This window comes from Dermacentor silvarum, unplaced genomic scaffold (genome assembly GCF_013339745.2).
Source record: "Dermacentor silvarum isolate Dsil-2018 unplaced genomic scaffold, BIME_Dsil_1.4 Seq13658, whole genome shotgun sequence".
Lineage (NCBI taxonomy): Eukaryota > Metazoa > Arthropoda > Arachnida > Ixodida > Ixodidae > Dermacentor > Dermacentor silvarum.
In genome coordinates, this window is record NW_023605717.1 from 5 (window position 1) to 21,180 (window position 21,176).

A 21,176-nucleotide genomic window follows, 5' to 3' on the forward strand; every position below is an offset into this window, starting at 1 on the left:
TTACATCTTAATAGTCATGATTGGAAATACATAATTCCCACCATAGCACAGCTTCGCTGGTCTTTCATCTCCCCCCAAGTGGAAGGGCTGACAGTTTTTTTGATTACACGAACACCACCAAAATCTTTGCCTTATAACAAGCTTTGCTTGAAAATCCTTTAGCAAGCTATACAAGCCTATGATACCAAAAAAAATTGTTTGCGCAATGTAGTGTGTACTTGGGTGTTACGTTGTCGTGATAATTACCTTACGCTGCGGTGTCTCTGCGTTCTTCGCATTTATCTGACCTGTTTTCTTTTGCGGACACCTACGACTACAGAGTGAGGCCAATTGCCTTTGTTATAATGCTTGTAGTCTGTACATTTAGCATTTATTCCACGACTTTCTAATAATTGGGAGAAAGAGCATGGGGCATATTCCTGTTCCTCCTCTGTTCCATCTGTACTGTTAAACTCATAACGTCGTTTTCCTTTTGGAGCATGTTTGGGTTTCAATAATACCCGCGCATCAATAGAATCACTCACCCCTTACGTCCGAACAGAGGATGTGGTCTTCTTTCTCGGCGATTTGAGACGCCATTCCCAGGATGAGCTCGTCAATGCCAGAAGCAGGGAGCACTTCCTGCAGTACGACGCCAGCCGAAAGAATAAGAAAAACATAAGAAAGAACAAGCGAGGGATTACAACCTCAGCGAAGAGTTTCCCTTGTAATAAATTAGGATAACAGCAGACTGTCTAAGCTACAGCTGAAGACACGACTCAACAGCTAAATCCCAAAATAGTGTATGGTAAAAAACATGTACAATGGGCGATAAATTTGCACGTTCGGCGTCAAATTTTCTCAACAAGCACACTTCAGTACAAAGTGGGGGTAATGACATGCTTCTCTGTATATTTAGACGAGTTCAGATGTCTGCCATAAAATCAAAGAGTTCATGAATGTATTTGCTGTTATTGATGGGTTGACTTTGCAACTGTTGAGGACAGAGACTGACTTGCGTCGCATACGGTTTATTGATCCAAATGGTAAATGGCGCTAGCGCGAGCCTTCACCTCATGCGTTCTCGACTTCGTCCGCTTCAATTTTCATCACACTCCCGCGGCTGCACTGCACGTGCGTGCCTGCAGGAGGTAAAGCCGCTGTATAGGACGTCGGACTTGCTGGTCGTTCGAAAGTAGTATTAGGAAGGACTGCGCAATACCGTCTCTTCCTTGAAATGCCTTAACGACACGGCCTGTCTTCCATGTCACAGGCGGTGCGTTTGTTCTCGACGACAAGATCGTCTGGCGTTAATTTCGGTGATGGCTAGGCTTGCTGTGGTGAGCAGCGCCCAGGAACAGAAGCTATTCCTTCTTCCACTGCTTCCAAAGCCTGTGACGCAGCTGTTCATGATGCTGAGGTCGTCATTGAAGGTCAGGTATGGCGGCACTAAAAGCACGGTTTTTTTATTCTGTTGGCAAAATGATAACACGCTTGCCGACTAATAAGTGCGAGGGCGTCAGAACATCTGTGGATGTGACGTCATCCTTCAAGTAGGTGAGCGTACGACAGCTAACTGTCGCCTCAATTTCAGCAGGCACGGTGAGTAGCTTGTTGTAGCTCAAGCTGCTCTGTCCCAGGCAACGCTTTAGTGCATCCTTAATTGTGCGGATTACATGCTCCCAAAAGCCTCCCCACCACAGTGCACATTCAACAACAAAGCGTCATTGAATTCAGTGGGAGCTGGCATAGCCCAGAACTAGAGTGTACTAGAGTAGGGGAGCAGGTCCAACGAGGGCTCTGCTCCGAGGCATTTTTTATTAGAAATCCAGGTGGCGCCACCGTCGCTTTCTCCCGAATGAGCAGTCCTGCTCGCCGGCCGGACGCTTGTCGCGTCGGAGACCCTACCGCAGCTGCATGGAGCTTTGACAGGCGGATATTGGGTGGCGGTAACACTGAGATTATTCCCAACCGATCTATTGTAAATAAAATGGAAAAAGAGCGGCGGAAAGAACGCAAACGATGCAACAACGACGGTGCGTCGAGCAGACGACAGCTACTCAGCCTGTGAGCTCGCCTTAGCCAATGAGCGCTGTCGAAACAGCCGGAGCCAACGTTTATTGGCCGGAGATTCAGAATAAGGCGACGGCAGCGCCACCACATTTTGCACGTTTTTTGCTTCACCCTCGGCGCTTGCTAAGGAATCCGCTGGACCCACTCCCCCATTCTAGTACGCTCTACCAGAACGTTGTCTTCGAAAAGGCACAAATGCTTGGCGCTGCAGCTGAATGTTTTCACATTGTCAGAGTGCACGATAGCAGGAATTCCACGTCGTGCTGCAAAGCACCTGAAGTCTAGTAAAAATGCTTGCACTGTCAAATCTGTGGTCAACTCCAGCTGTGCTGCCCTCATCACAGCACAAGAAAAGACAACGATGTACACTTTTACAGTTGAAGGTAATTCAGCACGGCAATAGAGTTGCCGACAGAAGTCAATTCCCACCACTTCAATCGGTGTTGCCTCACTGATTCTTTCCTTTGGCAAGGGTGCTACAGGGGCAGCTTCGGGAAGCAGGCGCCATCGGCGGCATGCTAGCACGCTTTCAGAACGCGCTTCACTGTGTGATGCCTCTTAAGGGTCCAAAAGCGTTCCCGAATGTGTAGGAGGGTGAGTTGAACTCCTCCATGTAGGAGTCGCACGTGTGTTGCATCAACCAAGAGGTCGGTGAACCGGTGATCTGCTGGAAGCAAGATCAGATGCTTCAATTCCTCTCGGTCTTTAAGCTGCTTCAGTCGGCCTCCTACACGAAGTAATCTGTCACGGTCGAGCAGCGGTTGTAACGTCAGCACACTGGAGGTGTTGGGAACTCGTTGTCCTTCCTCCAAGGCCGTGACTTCGCTTGCGAATTCAGAGTGTTGGACAAGCCTCAACCAGTACATCTCCGCCTGGTGAAACTCTGACGCCGTCAATAGGTCCTTTAGAAGATGGTGTGTTCTGCGAAGCGTTCCGACGAAACCTCATGATCTGAGACGTTACTCGGAGTAATCGGGAGAGGCGTCCGAAGCTTGCAACCTCAAGCAGTGGCTCATACACACGGGACTACTGAAGGCACCTGTAGCCAGGCGGATACCCAGATGGTGAACAGGATCGAGAATCTTTAAAGCACTAGGCACAGTAGAGTGATAGAGCTATTGCGCCGTAGTCAAAGTGTGATCATCATCATCATCATCAGCCTATGCTCTTATACAAGTTCAAGAGGAATCACCTGTCACTTCCCAGGATGTGCGTGACATAAGCTTCAGTAGATTCATCATTTTGAGACATTTCTCTTTAAGATGTTTCAGGTGAGGTACAAAAGTTTCAGGTGAGGGATAGAATCTAAGATTGTACCTAAAAAAAAAAGAGTATACCGCTTACAGACAGTCGTTCTCCATTCAGAGAAATCTCGGGATCCGGGAATAATCCTCTGTTGTTTCATAAGAGCACGCAGGTACTTTCCTGTGGGTTTAGACTAAATTATCATCACCCACTTATACAGTTTGTTTAGGCCAAGCTGTACCTGTCTCTCGCAGATTGCAAGATGACATGATTTTTAATCCAGTCTGCACATCGTCCACATAACAGAATAAAACATTGTACACGGTATAACGGCATGCAAAGAATTCATTTTGACAATTGAGACAGTACAGCTCAGCACCCCATCAAGAGGTAGACCTGTCTCCTGAGTGAATGGTTGGGATAGAACGTTGCCAACTCTCACACTAAATGTTTTATGAGATAATTTTCGATAACGCTCAGCAAGTTACTGCGGATACCCATTGTAATGGGTATCCGCAGTAACAAATCTCGGACAATTTTTAAGTGCCCCGTAGTATCGTAGGCCTTCTCCATGTCAAGAAATACTGATAGGAAAAATTGCTTGCGTATGAAGGCATCTCGGATGTTCGCCTTCATACGGACAAGGTGGTCTATAGTAGATCTACCATCCCTGAATCCACACTGCAGAGCATCTAGTATTTTGTTAATTTCAAGATAATGAATCAAGCACTGGTTTACCAGTGCTTGAGAGTCTCAGAGAGTTTGCACAAACAGCTTGTCAACAATATTGGTCTGTAGCTGGCGAGAAGGGTCCTGAATTGTGATACGATGGCTTGTTTAACGCATTACTTCACCACTCATTATGACCCTGCTGCGCTAACCGAAATACATACAGATGCCAGTGGTATCGGTCTTGGTGCAGTTGTCGCGCAACGCAAGCCCGGCTTCCCTGAGTATGTTCTGGCCTAGGTAAGCCGCGCCCTCACCAAGGCGGAAGCGAATTTTTCAGTCATCGAAGAAAGTGCCTCGCGATTGTGTATGGGCGTTAGGAAAATTTCGCCCCTATTTGTACGGCAGGCCTTTCGACGTTGTAACTGACGATCAGGCACTCTGCTGGCTGGCTTCCCTCAAAGATCTCTCTGGTCGTCTCGGTCGTTAGGCTCTTCGTATTCAAGAATTCGACATTCGCGTTGTTTACCGATCCGGGCACAAGCATTCTGAGACGGATGCACTTTCTCATTCACCCGTGAAATCCAACGCAGGGCCCCCTTCAGCGGTCGACTTTTCCCTGGATGCTCTCACCATCACTGACATGCCTTCAGAACAGCGCAAGGACCCATGGATCGCATCCCTCTTGAAAGTTCCCTGCACCTCTTCATCCGCTATAGCCAACCCTGTACCCTTCGTCGCCAAGCCATGCATTAGCTGCTGGCCATACCCAAGCACTTGCGAGCCAATTAATGTGCATATGTCCATGCTGATTCGCAACATGCCCAAGCTGGCGGGCTAAAAACGAATCAGTGGCTCCTCGATATGAACACACCATAGGAGCGATGTTCTTGCTTTGATACATCACCGGTGCCTCCTCTAAATGAAAAGTGGCGAAGCCTAGTCGTTCCAGAAGTCGCCTACCGCGCTCAAACCACGGGCAAAACTATCTAATGCATTCACTTCATTCTTAAGATGTCTAACAGCGTTAGGAGGGTGTACGACGTATTGTGCTACATCTCTGCATATTTCTCTTTGTAAACAAAACTCCTGTTAGTCAGATCCTATTTCCCAGTCCATTGAGGTTCCCGGTAACCTCAATCTAGTGTATATAGGAAATAGCATCAGGGCAGATGCTATATATAAGACAACAATTCATGAAAGGCTCCTGTTATCTGCAGGCCATGACACGTTAGATAACTAGCGTATATCGCTGCATTGTAATTATAGCGAAGGCACACGACCCATGTGTCACCATGCATTCGAAACACATTGCTACTTTAACGGGCCCGCTGCCCTGTGTAGCGTCGTATAGGAATGTGCATTTCTCAACACATGCTTCAGAACCACACTTTTTGCAATTATTGGCCAAATCACTTGCACCTGAGCCCATAGGCGAGAATGCATGCTCTCGTGAGCACTCTGTCTGTCGTCTCCCCTTACAAGTCATCTTTGGCACTGCTTTGTCTGCTTCGACAAGCTCGTACGTTCACCATTGTCAATCTCTGAGCGGCTATACTGCTCGCGGATTACGCACGAAGTGCATGCCAACAGGTCAAGCCTTGTTTGAAAGTTAGACATTTCACCAAGTAATGTTGAAAGAGATTTTGCCTCTCGTAGGTGGCTTGAAAAGACGATGACAGTAACGCAGGCAAAACGTCTGATAGCATGCGTTGCTGGGTGAGCTGCTGCGTATCGTGCGCCATGCTTACTGTCTTCCCTGTGACACAGACGAAAACGCAGTCTTTTTCATACAGTGGGCTCTTTTACGCATTTTCATCGTGTCGATTCGGTATTGTTGTACTCATCGCTTGAGCAGTGTGCAATGCTCTACGAAGCATATTCTGTTGTCACCAGCCTTACGTTTTTGCACATGTTGCACTGAAATTGCGAGTCCATCCGGCTTTCAACGATTTGCAGCATTCTTTGTCTGAGTAACGAACGAATATGAGTAACTAACTTGCTTTCATTAAAATTTGTGAGACCTTCTGTGCACCGGCTAGAATAGTGCGCTTGTGAAGAAACAGGTTAAAATTGCAGTCCGCAGAAGTTCAGTAATGGTGGTCCTTTTTACAAACTGCACCCCAATGAAAAGGTCCTAAAAGCCGTTTAGCGAGACATGTAAATGACGTGCTTACCTCGGAAAGCCACCAGGTGGAGCACAACCGCAAGGCTTTGAATCCATTCTTTGTGTCAAGAAAACGGCAAGAGCCATCCCTGCATAAGTAATATATGGATGCAGAACGCTTTAGCAGTAAAGAAGGAATCATTTCTGTTGGTTGAAAGAATGCACAAATTGCCATGAGACTTGCCCGTCCATATGCGTAATTTAAACATGCTGACACAGCAGCGGGGCCTTAAGTCATGGGCGGCGCTTCCTGCATTAACGTTTCTTTGACAAAGCCGCTGTTTGCACAATGCGACCTAGGGCGTAATAGACAGAAACTGCTTGTGATGCAACACGCTTCGGCGCTGGAAGTGGCGACAGTTTAAGTTGACCTTTGGCAAAAGTTAAAAACGTGGATTGCCCGGAGCATCATGTACACTCACGACGCTGTTTCACCCCACCATCTGAAACCAAAAAAGCGGACTGCGATAACAGTGGTGGTCCAGCCAGTTTAAGAATTGGAGCAATTTTTGGAGCAGGAAAAAAGCTGTTTTGTAGCAATTTAGGAGCAGCCACATTAGCATTTTGTAGCAGTTCTGTAGCACAAAATCTGGCGTTTTGGATTAGTTGAAGCAGAAGAAAAGTGCATGACATTTGGTGCAGCTTATTACTACTACCCAATTGTTAAGTACTTCTTTAGAGCATGACAATAATTAAAACGGACACCGACCACAAAAGTTGAAAAAATATAATAAGACGTTTCGGACCTTTTCAGAGCAAATGGACACAAGCAAGACAGACTGACCCATCGATTTAGCTCGCGTGCCCAGAGCAGAAAACGTTGCAAACAGACTTTATTTGCCTATGTAAATAGCACTTGTAGACTACTGAGAATAGTTTTATGCAATCAGACATAATACAAAAGCGTCAAGAAATGCAGAAAAACAATTTTGTGCAACAACAATGCCTAGCCGCGGGGCCAAGAACCGACGCTCGATGTGCTTAGCCGCGAATTCCGAAACATGGAGTGCTGAAAGGCTTAACTGAGTGTCTGATCGAGCATTTCGTGTGTGAAGCTTGGTCGCGAAGTCCGCATCGCCGATGCTCGGAATGCTTAGCCGCGGGTCTGTCCACAAACGAAGGGATCGGCTACGCTACTGCGATGTCCGCGTAGTGCCCAAGGCAAAGGTGGTGCTTTGGCGCACTTGGCGCAAGTTGCACTTCGGTGGGCACAGACGAGTAGGATGGTAGCAAAATGACGCAAATTGCGCAGTTGGACCACCACTCGATAGCCAAGATTCGTCAACAGAAATCCACTGTAGTTGGTGAAAGCAATTTTTTCTGGCTCGTCATGTCTTCTACCGCCCAGAGTTAGTATAAGTAACTGCATGCTTAACCACATAATATGCAGACAGCAAGGATTCAACTTTTCTCCTGCAAACTGTCCTTATGCTGTAAGGCACACGGTAATGAGCAATCAAAGTCCCTAAAAGGCCCTGGGTTAAAAACTCGGCGATAATGTTCGGCTGCTGCTGACGTCCTGATTGGCTGGGCTCGCGTATATGAGCTAGAACGAGGCAGGCGCCCCAGCCTACCGCCTCCTCCCAGTGAAACACAAACAAATGGGGCACTCACAATTTTTCAATGTTTGTGAGAGCAACTGTTTGTAATGTGTTCTTAGTATCGAAGATTGTCTATGTACTTCAATTGTTACACATGCAGAGAACTTCTGTGCAAAAACTAGATAGAGTGTTTCCGCGATTCAGATGGGGTTCACAATGAGAACAAACTAGCAGGACTAATTTATTTCACATGCTGTTACACGAAGATACTGTCAGAACTGATTTTCAAGCAACTCGCTGCCTGGTTTTCTTTCCTGCGCGACCAAACACACAGTTTCCTAAAAACGATTATATAAGTCAGATTAGGAGATAAGTGTTTGTATAGTGCCCACACATGTTACCAAATCAAGAGCACAAACGGGTTTCCCAAATTAAGTCGTTCTAGCTTATTAGATACTGAAGGTCATGTTTTCGTCGACTATTTGGCAACCGTTACAAGAAAGAGGCTGTATCAAGATACTGTTGAAACTGCTGGCCTGTTCCAATGTACCATATTTTGCATAATTTAGGATCCGCACGAGATGTAAGCAGGTCAAGAGCATGCCTATCAGGTCATCCAGGAAATTTTTCCTTTTTAAGTTATACGCCGGCACCCTCCCAGTTAAGCGATGGCTTCAAACCAAAGGCACGCTTGTTCCTTGGTCACTAAATTTTCTGATGCGTAGAAAGCCTGATACAGTGTAGATCGCTTATAACGTAAGTCGCCGGAGTCGCGAATATCTGTACTATAAGCGGTACCGCACTATAACCAAAGCAACAATTTTCAAGGCCCACGCATATGCAAAACATGTGCACCAAGCCGCCGCGCGTGTGCGACAGTCAAGGAATGCGGCTAGAACATTTGCATTCAATTTACAGTCAAATCTCGTTAATTCGAACCAAATCGCACGGCGGCGCCTCCGACCGGCATTGCTCCGGCACCGCCATAGAGTAAAAGCTTAGGAGAGACCCCTCAATGTCACGCGCGTACAAAACATGCAAAAAGGAAGAAAAAAAATGCGGCGGAAATTTCACCCTCTCTCAAATGGCAAGGTCGCCGATTCTGCGTTGCGCCAGAACATGCGTGTACGTGCCGACGTCTGAGCCACGCTACCATAGACACGCGTAGAAAATGGCAGTGAACCCTTCTTTCTCCTTTATGCTTCCTCTACTTTCTAGTCACGTGTTGACTTTGCACGCTGCGGCTACGGCGCAGAGGGAAGCAGCGACGCTGTCCCAGGCCGGCCACCGAAACTGCCCACGCCGGCAAACCCCCGCTTCCCGATAGCGGCAGAAAACGAAACTTCGGGGAGCTGGCACCGGGCCGGCTGGAGTGGCGGCGCCTGCACGGCGGCAGGCGTGCACGGTGACAGTCGAAAGTGAGGGAGCTACGAGGGAGGGCGAGGGGAGCCACCGAAGCGGCGGAGTTTCCGAGCCGAAATCCGCTTCCCTGCCGCCCTCCTCCCTCACATTCCACGGTCTCCGTGTGCCCTTCGCCGTGCCATGCCGGCGCCGCCCGCTCCCTGAAGTTTCGTTTACTGTCATTATCGTGAAGCGAGCATTGGTCGGCGTTGGCAGTTTCGTGGCCCTCGCTCGCTATGCGCGCCGTGATATTTCACGACTGGACTCGCACTCAAGATTCTAGTTTCAGCCTCACTGGCTCTTCGTTCGCAACACATGCCCTTCTCCACTTCATCTCTCGTTCTTCCTCGAGCACTCCTTGGGGTGCCCATTTGAGGGGAGCGTTCACCGTCTCCGCTGACTTCCGTACTCCCAGGCAGCCGCACTGTAACTGGTATTTCGTTTCCAGCAACTGCACTATAAGCGATAGGTGTATACATGGAGTGCTATGGGAAAATTAATGGGAGTCTGAAAAGACCGCACTATATCCAGTCCTGCACTATAAGCGGTTACGTTATAAGTGGTCTATACTGTACAAAAGAGCATATTTTTCTGGATTGTCATAAGCCAAGGTTCTTTAGAGATGTCTTACAGCACATTAACAAAATAAAAAATGTCTTACGCGCATTATCAAAAAAGACTTACCAGTCACACCTTTTGTCATTCAATTTTTACCATGTGCTGAACAAGAGGGGGTACCGGGAGATATGATTATGCTGCTCTGTATGCAAAGTGTGTGGAAAACTGGCATGGATGTACGACATGCTAACGTACACCAAAGGTCAACCAGGGACTGCTGCATAGAAAGTGTGACATGTATTAGAGATCCCCTAGGTAAGCTTGATTGTGGCGCGAAATACATTTCGTGAAAAGGGGCAGAAGAAAGAAGAAAGTGGCCTTCACTGTCTTCTTTCTAATGTCCCCTTTTCTAATGTCCCCGCGCCACAATCAAGTTTACCTTGGAAATCTAAGCACCAACTTGCCCAAAAAGAAGTTCTTTTGAATATTACAGATGTATTTCGGCAACGAAGGTAGCCACCCAAATGGACATGTGTGCTTGATGACTTGCCTTCCATGAAGTCTTACTAATTACTTTGCATTGTCGAAATTCAGGCTTTTTAGCTCGCTTTGAATGTCTCTGACTCTGTACTCGTGGATTCAAATGTGAAAAAACGCAATAAAGAAAAAAACAGAAAGATATCGTGGCCTAATGATTAGAGCACCCAGCTCCTGTCGTAGGCGGCAGAGGTTCGATACCCACATCAGCCACACATTATTTTTGTGCAAGTGAAGTGAGACAGGAATCTACCTACCGCAACGAGAAAAGAATGAGGCAAAGAATGCTTCGCATTGAAAATTTACGCAAGGCGGTGCCTTGAAGTTTCATCACACTGTAGTTTCATTACTGCCTGCTTACGCGGTGCAGGGAAGGGAACGAGAGATGATGCTTCGTTAATGCGCCGTGCTAGCCTCTGTCGGTAATATTTGATCGCTTCTTAGCCAGCCGAGTCAGGCTGAGTAACTTTTTTCACGAAACAGGGATAACTTGGCCTAGAACGTGAGCTCTCCCCCACTGGTCGGTTGCTTATGCAGTCTCAAGATAGAGCACAAGCTCACTGGCACCAATTCCGTTTCTTCGAGAGGCGTATCCTTGCCAATGCTTGTGCACAGCAGACGAGGAAAGCGAGCGCCCCCTGTCGTAGCTGCCACAGGTGGAAGAGGGTTGTCCTTCCTCCACTAGGAACTGAGCTGAACTGAGCTTATCCTCACTCCGGGAGGGCTGGGGAAGTAAGCTGCATGAGACGAGACTGTGGACTGCTAAGTGCATGCATGCAGCTGGCAAAGAGTACACACGTGATCTGTCAGCGCAACAACTAGACAAAAAAGAAGACCATCATAGCCATCGCCTCTTCTTTTTTGTCAAGTTATTGCGCTGACAGATCATGAAAGTATTCCAACTCGCCCAATTCTCGCTACTTGTCCAATACGTTAAGGTTATCGATAAAAATATTTCTTGGAGATAGGCAAAAATGAAACAAATTAGCCACAAACAAAAGCGTATTAAAAATTACAGTCGCGAAGTATGCAGTCGAAGGGAAGAACTACAGCCTGTCGAATAGACTAGCAACGTATCACACGAAAAGATGCTAACACCACAGGAGATAAGCTGTTATGCGAAAGATCTTACTGAAGCAATAGTGAAGATTATTTTGGCTGCAACACAGTAAGCAAACTCATTTCATAGAATGAAATAAATAAGTGGCAAGGACACATCAGGAAACGCATGAATAAGTTTTCCAAGAAATGTTACTTACACCGATATCCGTTTTATTAACCTTGTTTAAGAGACGTGGTAATGTATTTCCTAAACTATCAGTTCCCTAATTTGGTCGAAATTTGAGAACATGCCAAAGCTCCGAGTACCTGCTATTATACTCGGGTGAATTGGTGTAAAAATATCCACCAGAGCACGCAGGTTATTGATATTACCTCGGTTGACACGCTGCCATTGCGATATATATGCCTTGATGTTGCAGGGGAAAGGGATGGGTACAATTCGCATTCATGGCATGCTCAAACGCTGCAATCTTTCGTCCAGTGTGCGTAAACGCTGCCCTCGCTCCAGTGTCGAGTCCACCTGGTTTCTTGCAAGCCAGCTGACTGCGCGTCGCTCACTTCCCTTAGAAATGTTCTCGAGAAGAGGCAAAATCGACGCATTTCTCTGCTTTGCATGAGCGTGTAAAAAGAGAACGTCCCAGCCTCGTAATTTTCTCTTCTTTGGACCTCCGATGCACATATATCGCAGTCTTGCAGTGTGCCTATTCCTCCTTGATCTTACGTCTCTCGATACGGTCATGTTGTACCGCAGGTGAAGAGCCACACATTGGCAAAGTTGTGTCACTAATACAACTATTTCTTGGACGAATTTTAGCCAAGAAACAACAAGCAACACTGAAAGCACAACGACAGTGGCAATCACAGGTCATACAGACCACGTGCGTTGACTTGACTTACTGCACACTCCAGCGCGATCGTTGGCGCTCGCGTATATTCGAGAATTTACGGCATCCAGCGCATAATGGTCTATTTCGCTATAGAATTGACGACAACATTTTTGAAATTTCGTAGGTGCCCCCTGACCCAATCGATTTGTTTGTAACATTATAGGTGGCAAAAAACGGTTGCCGAAATAAACTTTACCACTCTGCATGTGCCAAACAAAAAAAAAATTGTTTTTAGCGCTTTTTAAGTATAAATATTACGTTTTCAACAACATATCAACTGTATATTGCTCGGAAGTTAGGTAACTTCAATTTCGTTTACTAGGTGGCTTTAAAAACCCCGCCATTCATTCTCGCAAGCAGTGTTAAGATAAAAAAAAGTCGGCGGTAATGCAGTTCCACTCAACGTGAAAGCTCGGGAAGTGCGGAGCAGTGATTCACTGATGTTTCCCTTGTGTTTTCCTTGTGTTTATCTTGCTTGTTCTGTGTTTATCTCGTGTTTAGCAATCCATCATCCGTTTTGACACCTGTGCTAAGGCACAACTGGTGGGAAACCACGCACATGGAGCCACGCACATGGAGCCAAAGCCTTTGCTGATGATAGTTAGAAGCGGTTTTAACGAATTTCTGTTAATTAATGCACTTAATTCTTGATTGTTTTTTCATTTAAATTAATCTGAATCATGTTAGTTTATTTTGAACCAGTTTTGATCAATTCTGCACTTGTTTGGCTCTGTTTCAGGCCCTGTTTTTGAGCGTTATCACGTGACAGATGCCGACAGCCCAGGCCCCTAAAGTGCACTTCAAATAATGAATTTCCTGGAGCCCTCATTGCACGTACCTGAAGAAAAAACTGCCGTCGATTGCCCAGGTACTGAGATTCATGTACGGGAAAACATGGGGCACATCTGTACACTCCATGCTTCAGTTGTACAGAGCTCTATTTCTAGGATACCTACGCTACAGCCTTCCAGTTTTGTCCAATACGTGCAATTCAAATGTTCGCTCATTGGAGAGCTTACAGGGCCAAGCATTGCGCACTTGCCTAGGACTTCCTCGCGGTGCGTCAACACCTGCAACAATTGTCCTCGTCAAAGATCATCCGATCCAAACACACGTTGCAGTGGATTGTCTCAGGACGCATATCCGTCATCTTTCTCGCGTCCCCGATCATCACTTGGCGTTTTTGCCTTCGCAGAGACCTCGTTACACGTTTTCTGAAGTTATCGTCACCAATCCAGATTGCCTTTCATCAGGATACACCAAAGCAGCAAGGCCTTCATTCCCCTTGTGGTGCCTGCAACAGCCTCAGGTGTCCCTAAGTATTCCGGGCGTAAAGAAGAAGGCCAATCACCCAAGAATAGCTCTGCAACAGATGACGCTGCTATTAATGAATGAGACCTACTGGGACTGAATACACATCTATACTGATGGTTCTGTATCATCTACCAGTTCTCCAGTGGCCGTTATCATTCCGGCCACGAAAACCGCGTTCAAGTTCAAACTGTCACATGTCACATCAACGGCGGCAGAGCTTGCTGCCCTGTGTGCTGCTGTACAATACCTCCTGCAAGAGACACCTCAGAAATGGGCCATATTTTGTGATTCTAAGACAGCACTTCAGAGTCTGCATTTTGGCATTTATCACAGGACTCATGAGCAGCTGGTATATGAGAAAAGAGAAGACCACCATCAAGCTATCGCTAAAGGGCATGAAATTATATTTCAGTGGCTACCGGGAATACCAGCATTGCTGGTAATGACCTCGCCGACGAAGCCACCCGGTCTGCTCATCTGGAAGGCCGACCACTCCCAATGTATCCAGGACCGACGCTGCAGGAAAACTTCATATCGTGGCTAAAGCTATGACACACAAATATTGGTCTTCTCTTAACCCGAAGTGCCATCTCCACAAAATTGACCCATCCTTGAAGCTTCAAGTGCCATCAAACATTTCCCGCTCTGAGGCGATAGTATTGTGCCGCCTCGGGCTCGGGGTGGCATTTACAAAGGCCTACTCGTTCCGCATTGGAATGGGGGATACGCCCATGTGCGACTCTTGTGGAACCAGAGAAACAATTGAACATGTCTTATGTCTCTGTCCCCAGTTCGACGTCGAGCATGAAGCTCTCCGGACAGCATTGAACCGGCTGGACTCTCGACCATTTTCGGAAATGAAGATCCTTGGACCATGGCCGTATGCGTTGATGGCACAGAAAGCCATGAAAGCCTTGTTGCACTACCTCAAGTCGACAGGTCTTGGCAACCGTCTGTAGACTTCGTGCAAAGCTTCAAATGTGCGTGAAACTGTGCTCTCTCTATTTCCTTTCTCTCTCTTTTCATCCCTATACGCCCTTTCCCTAGTTCAGGGTAACAAACCGGACGTGCGTCTTGTTAACCTCCCTGCCTTTCCTCTCTTCTATTTCTCTCTCTCTCAAATAATGAATAAAATACATAAATATAACGATCCACTTCAATATTTGACTGGCCAAATTCCCATATTTGCCGTAGATATTTAATTATCGATCAGTTTCAGACACATTAAACCTTCAGCATGATCTTGACCATATCCAAGATTGGTGCGACCAGACTGCTGCGACTCCTTATCAGGCTAAATATAAACTGCCTTGTATTAGCTGTCGAAAAATTATATAACTTACCCATACACAATTGCTACTAGCCTATAGATAGAAGCAGTCAAATACGTAGGCGTTACTCTAATAATCCGTAATGGAACGTGCATGTTAGTAACGTCATATCGTCGGCAAACAGACTTCGTATTTTGAAGTGTCAACTTGGTCACGCGCCTGAATAAGTCAAGCTGCTAGCTTTAGTAAATAGCGTATATGTCAGCCATATGCTTCCGGCTTCAAAAATGTGACATGCCTCGTAATCGACCTTGAAGCAATACATATTTATGCCTCCAGATTTATCGTAGCATTTATTGTCATGAAGACAGTGTTACCGTCGTGAAATCAAAATACGGGTTAGGAACAGCATCCGCCCCTTCCACTGATGCATAACCACACCTTGCGTGCGTAAAGGTGTGGCTTCAGCAAGTTTCTATATTCAACACCTAACAAAGCTCCTGATATTAAATTATAATACAAAGATAATGTTCAATAGGCCAGCATGGACACAACAATTCAGGATCACCAGTTAGCATCTAGAGCTCGTAAAGGAGTATGTTTATCTAGGTCACTTACTCACAGGGGACCCTGCTCATGAGAAGGAAATTTACAGAATTATAAAATTGTGTTGGAGTGCATATGGCAGGCATCGCCAAATTCTGACTGGGAGCTTACCGCTGTCATTGAAAAGAAAAGTGTACAAATCATTGCATTCTACCGGTGCTAACATATGAAGCAGTAACTTGGAGGTTAATAGAGAAACTGGAGAAGAAGTTACAGATCACACAAAGAGCGATGGAAAGAAAAATATTTAGCTTAAGGTTAAGAGACAGGAAGAGAGTGGTGTGGATCAGAGAGTAAACGGGGATAGCCAATATTCTAATTGACATTAAAAGAAAAAAATGGAGCTGGGCAGGCCATGTAATGCGTAGGATGGATAACTGGGACCATTAGAGTTACAGAATGCACATCAAGAGAAAGGAAATGTAGTTGAGGACGGCAGAAAACTAGGTGGGATGATGAGGTTAGAAAATTTGCAGACGCAAGTTGGAATCAGCTAGCGCAAGACAGGCGTAACTGGAGATCGCAGGGAGAGGCTTTCGTTCTGCAGTGGACGTAAATACAGGCTGATATGATATTTACTTATTGCAGCAAGAGGCCTTCGTCATGCACCTGCACCTGTCATCACCTCCTACACACATGTCTTGCTCAAAGTTCTTTCCACCTTGCAGCCAAATAGGTAACACAGGGGTACCAAACAGTGGTAACACAGTAACAGCCAAACAGTGTTCCACGGCTTTCCTCACATTACCGCTGCCATCACCTTTCTCTGAAACTGAACACCTGCTCACGGAATTTACAGTGTCTTTATTGTTTCTCTTTGTGCCCACCCCTTATGTGAAATACGCTCTTGTGGTAAATAAATGCATGAAGGTAAATAAATGGAATAAAATAAATCAATGAAATTAGAAACATGCTTTTGTGTATACATTATTGTTGCTCTTGGTATTGTTCTTGATAATGTTCTTGTTCTGTTGCTCTTAATGCACAAATCGAAATGGTGTGCCATAGGCGTAATTTTCTTGCCAATTCATAGGCGAGATGATGCACAGATATTTCTCCAATCACCTCTCTATAGAGAGCTGATGGGGGTCACTTTCCAGGCCTTCTGATCATCTGGCGGAGAACAAGTTATTGGGCATGTACTAGGGCTCTGGACCAGTATAATTGCTGCAGGGATGGCCAGGCGTCGGTAAAGAAGGCGTATCGCCGCACATATATCGATTATGCGATCACACTGAAAATGTAACAGCAGCTCACCTGCGGTAGATGCCAGGAGGAATAGATGTATGGGGGAACCGGAAGGCGGCTGCCTGAAACTCGTGGCTAATGCCTGGATGCACATCCGGTTTGTATCCTGCATACCCATGTGACACTGCTTAGCGACACGAGCACAAAAGATGTCCATATTTGGCTTTACGTATCCTGAGGAAATAACAATAAAGGAGAATGTCGAGAAACGCAGGCACGCTGACAGGAATCACCGAGCATCCGTGTGTCAAAGTCGTGTACAGTGCACTGAAGTGGTGCCACTGTTATGCACCACTACCCACAAACTGTATGGCAGGCGCTACAACAACTGGCCTACACATCTTAATGTAAACACTATATGTCATAAAGTCAGCACGGATTCGTAGAAATAACGGAGTTGCGGCAACAACACGCCATCAAATCATAGGTCCTTTGTAAAGTAGGGGTATGCTTCCCAGACAACTTCAATGTCCTGTAGAGATATGCTTATTGCAGATAGAATGACTGTTAACAAGCAAAAAAAATCAGGAGCTGCTCCCCTGTCGAGGAAATGGCGGTAAGCGAAGCTTGTCATGTGTTTCTTCGGTGTTCCTCGGAATGAATTGCATTGACGAGTACCACGCTGTGCTTGAACCACAACCGGTCACACGCACTGCTGCTGGCTCCGAAGTTGCGCTACAGAAATTAGCATTGCAACCTGGCCGTCTCACCGGGGAAGTTGGTGCTAGCATTGCCGAGGCGTGCACCACCGTTGTCGGGTTCCTGTAGGGCTAGACGAAGCTGACGTTTGGCCTGGGCTTCGGGGGAACGAACCACGCGTGGCCCTCCCATTCGTTTTCCGAGACTGAAAGGAAACGAAGCCGACGCAGCCCACACCTCCTAGACAGCTTTTGAAAAGCTGTCTAGGAGGTGTCGCCGCTGCGCGCGCGAAACCCTGTCCTGCTCTTTCCCTACCCTGTGGAAGCGAAACGGCTCTAACTGTTTGCGCGCGTGGTGTGAGCGCGCGCCTATATTGCTGGAACGCTTACTAATGACTCACGATCCGGCAGCATTGCTCAAACGCAGCCTGCTCCTCTGCGGAACGCACCACGCATGCTTTTCCATCCGTGCGCCGAAAGTGATCTGAGGCGAGGGAAGCCCCACGGAGCGTGTGCCAACCCCCTTTCCCTCCCCATGACACACCAAACAACCTTTATTGATCGTGCGCATCACATAATCCGGTGCTGGCGCAGCTTTCCCTGCACCTGCTCTTTCTTGTCCCTGGCTCATACCCACATATCCAATGCGGGTTGTGCCACACATGAGTTTTTGCGTGACAACAATGGCACCGAATCTTGTGAGTCAATACACTTGAAAACTGCATCCTACTGAGGACTCTGAAAAAGCTTGTTCGTCACTACGAACGTTTATTATTTCAAATTGGCATACCGACGGAGGCGCGACAGTGAAAGCGAGATAGTTGTTTCACTTGTTTCAACAAAATAATTGTTTCACTTCTTTTCCGGACGTAAAAAAGGTCAACGCCACCAAATAAATTAACAATTCATTGGAGGAAAGTGCGTTGGTGTTCGTAATTAAGTTTATAGTTTGCACTCAGTGCCATTAATTTTTTTTACAAAATTTATTTTAAGTAATATTTATTTAATTCTTTATTGTCCGGACTCCACATCGCCACTGGGCACCAACCCAGCCCTCTAGTTTCGAGCATCGGGCAAGCCGAGTTTAGAGTGCTGCTGCCGGACATGTTTTTTTTTTTTCTTTCCTTTTTTTCTTTCTTATCTACTCGGTGAGAACCCGACCAGCGACTGACCGACCAAGGGACCTACCATCCAGTGCCTACCATCCCGGACCGATCGGCGTGGTAAGGCACCAAAAGTATCGCTTCAAAATAAGATGGAAACTGTCCAAACTGGCGAAACTGGCGTACCTAACCACAGTATGTGCGGAGCAAAATCTCTCGTATTGAGTAGCCTAATACGAAATATACGAGAAGAAAGTGGGCAAAAATATATTCTATTAAACGCTCCACATACCAATACTGCTGTTCATTATTACATTAATGATATCACACAGGTCATTAGGGATACACCACTGAAACTGGATTGTACGCTGACGACTGCGTGCTCTATACCACAGTAACTAACAGACAGGATCAAGAGGTTTCTCAACATGTATTTTCGTGCTTTTGTGGTTACAGATACGCGTGGCAAATGAGTATTATTACCAAAAAACTGTACAAACGACTTTCACTGATATAAAGCAGCCGTTAAGTTTCAGTTATAGTTGCAATGGGCACTACCTAAATTCTGGGAATACCTTCAAATATCTTGGAGTTACCTTCACCCAAAACTTAAAATGGCACCTTCATATTGAAACAATTTGTGCTAAGGCTCTTAGGAAACTGGGATATTTAAAGCGAACCCTAAAGTGCTCTACTAAGGACTGCAAATTAACAGCTTATAAATCGCTCGTCAGACCATTACTAGAGTACGCCTCAGTGGTATGGGCACCCTACGCTACACGTGACATTAGTAAGCTTGAAGCCATACAAAAGAAAGCAATACGGTTCATTTATCACCGATATGACCGCAACTTTTCTCCCTCATCCCACGCATGCGCATAATTGATAGAACCCTTGGCTCATCGACGCACACTTGAACGTATCACTTTGCTACATAAGATTGCACACGGCCAAAGTTGCATTCAAGCACCGATTTCCTTCAGTCATTCTACTGGGTGTGCCACGCGGCATTCCCACCCACTTGATATTGTTCCTTTCAAGTCTTCTGTAAATTGTTTTAAGTATTCTGTTTTTCCAAGCGTTGTTGAAATTTGGAACAACCTAGCTGGTTCCTTGCGGGAAAAACCTAATGAAGAGTTTTTGAAAGAATTGTCTAACAACATTTTGTAATTACGTTTCAAATTCATTGTATGTTGTTTTGATCAAGTGTCTAGTGTATCCACTCCTGCTATGTCTCGTGTATCGAGACAGCAGTATCTGTAAATAAATAAATAATAAATAAATAAATAATACGCATTCCCATTCTTGGACATAATGAGGACACCTAGAAAAGTGATCAGACACTCTTATTATGTGTCTCCAGTGCACGTAGAGACATAAAAGACATCGTGGAGGAATCAACATTGGTTCGGTGTGAAAAAAGCTCTGACAGAAGTTACAAGAAATCAATCAATAGCATTGGAAAGAAATAGTAGCGATCTCCAGCTCACCAGTGTAATCGGTGACATTCTCGCCCAACAGCACCGGCACGTACTCGTACATGATGACGTTCTGTACGAAAGAAAAACAAAGAAATGCTTCTCTGTTAGACCAAAAAGTTTAGACACATGATTGGGTTCTACAAAAATAGCGGCAGGGAAGACAGAAATAGCTGGTCACATCTACATTAAAAGTATGCATACTTTCAAAGTATGCAGCCAGCTGTAATTCGCATGCTGAGGTTTCAGCTGCTCGCTCGGTATGTTTTCAATTACATAAATATTGCATGCAGTATCTCTAACTTCTTGCTTGGCACTTTCCGGCTTTATTTTCTGAGAAAGAGAACTCTGAATTGCACACTAAGGCATACTTCAGAAGCGTAAAAATAAACGTAAGAACAGAACGTCGTCAAGTCTTTTCTTCTCTGTATCATCCAAAACAGGCATCAATGACAAAAAAGTATGCTCAACGCAATTTTCTACTTGCATATTTTGTCCTATTAAGGAGCGATAGTATTTGACAAAAGCTTCCTGAATTTGCTTCTGGTCCTACGTAACTTCTCAGTATCGAATGTCTTTTATTTCGTTCGGTGCAGCGCACTTTTTTTTTTTTTTCACTTAGCGCACGTTTCGTAGGTGCTTCTCCAAACCATAATCGCTCAGCAAGCACGCGAATGACTGCGCCGTGATACTTATCCTTATCTATTATCTCTAGCTGCACTTTCACATTTCTTCTTTCGTCACTGAAGTTTTGGGGCTGGTCACACCATATGAAGAAGGAAGTCTACTTTGGATCGTAGATTGTTTTCTTTTTTGCTTTTCGCTCTTACGTAAGATGGATGATCTTTCTATAGCGTTATTCCATTTATTTCTTAAAATCTTCCTACATAGCAATAGCGCTTCTGTGGTCTCTGGGAAGTAGTTTTTCTATGTTGTTGGCTACGTCTGCCCTGAATATTTCATCTGTAAGTAGTCTATCATTCAGCTTCCATGTTTCCCAATTAAACTTTGACTTTCTTGTTTTCTTTTTCGATAGTGAAGGCGACTAGGCTTCGGTCGCTAAAAGAAACATGTGTTACGCCATAATCTCTGCAGAAGGGAACGATTGTGGCTGAAGCGTATGCGCAGTCTAGTCTTGCCTTGGTAGTGCATGAAAATGGCAATGTTTTCAGGGGAAAGCACTACTCCAACGTCCTCCAAGTTATGCTTTTTTTTATGAACGAATCCAGTAGCAACTCATTTTGGTTCCTTATTGGTGCTCTCTTAATTGGATCTTCATGTCAGCATACACAATTAAAGACCACAAGTAAAATTACCTTTCGCTCAATTTTGATGTAATTATTAACTGCATGAAAAAAACCAGTTCGCTCATTTTTTCTATTTTCCCAGCAAACCACAA

General features: G+C 45.6%; 1 protein-coding gene across 1 annotated transcript in view; it reads right to left on the reverse strand.

Annotated features, from left to right (window-relative positions):
• Window positions 1-220: 220 nt before the first annotated feature.
• LOC119434618 (dual oxidase-like) overlaps window positions 221-21,176 on the reverse strand; it is a 34,759-nt gene continuing 13,803 nt past the window's right edge. The window contains exons 4-7 of the mRNA XM_037701723.2: window positions 19,790-19,850; window positions 16,568-16,664; window positions 6,144-6,222; window positions 221-621 (exon numbers count right to left, since the gene is read on the reverse strand). Of these exons, the coding sequence (XP_037557651.1) occupies window positions 517-621; window positions 6,144-6,222; window positions 16,568-16,664; window positions 19,790-19,850 (342 nt within the window). The 3' untranslated portion in view covers window positions 221-516. The remainder of the gene's footprint in view (window positions 622-6,143; window positions 6,223-16,567; window positions 16,665-19,789; window positions 19,851-21,176) is intronic.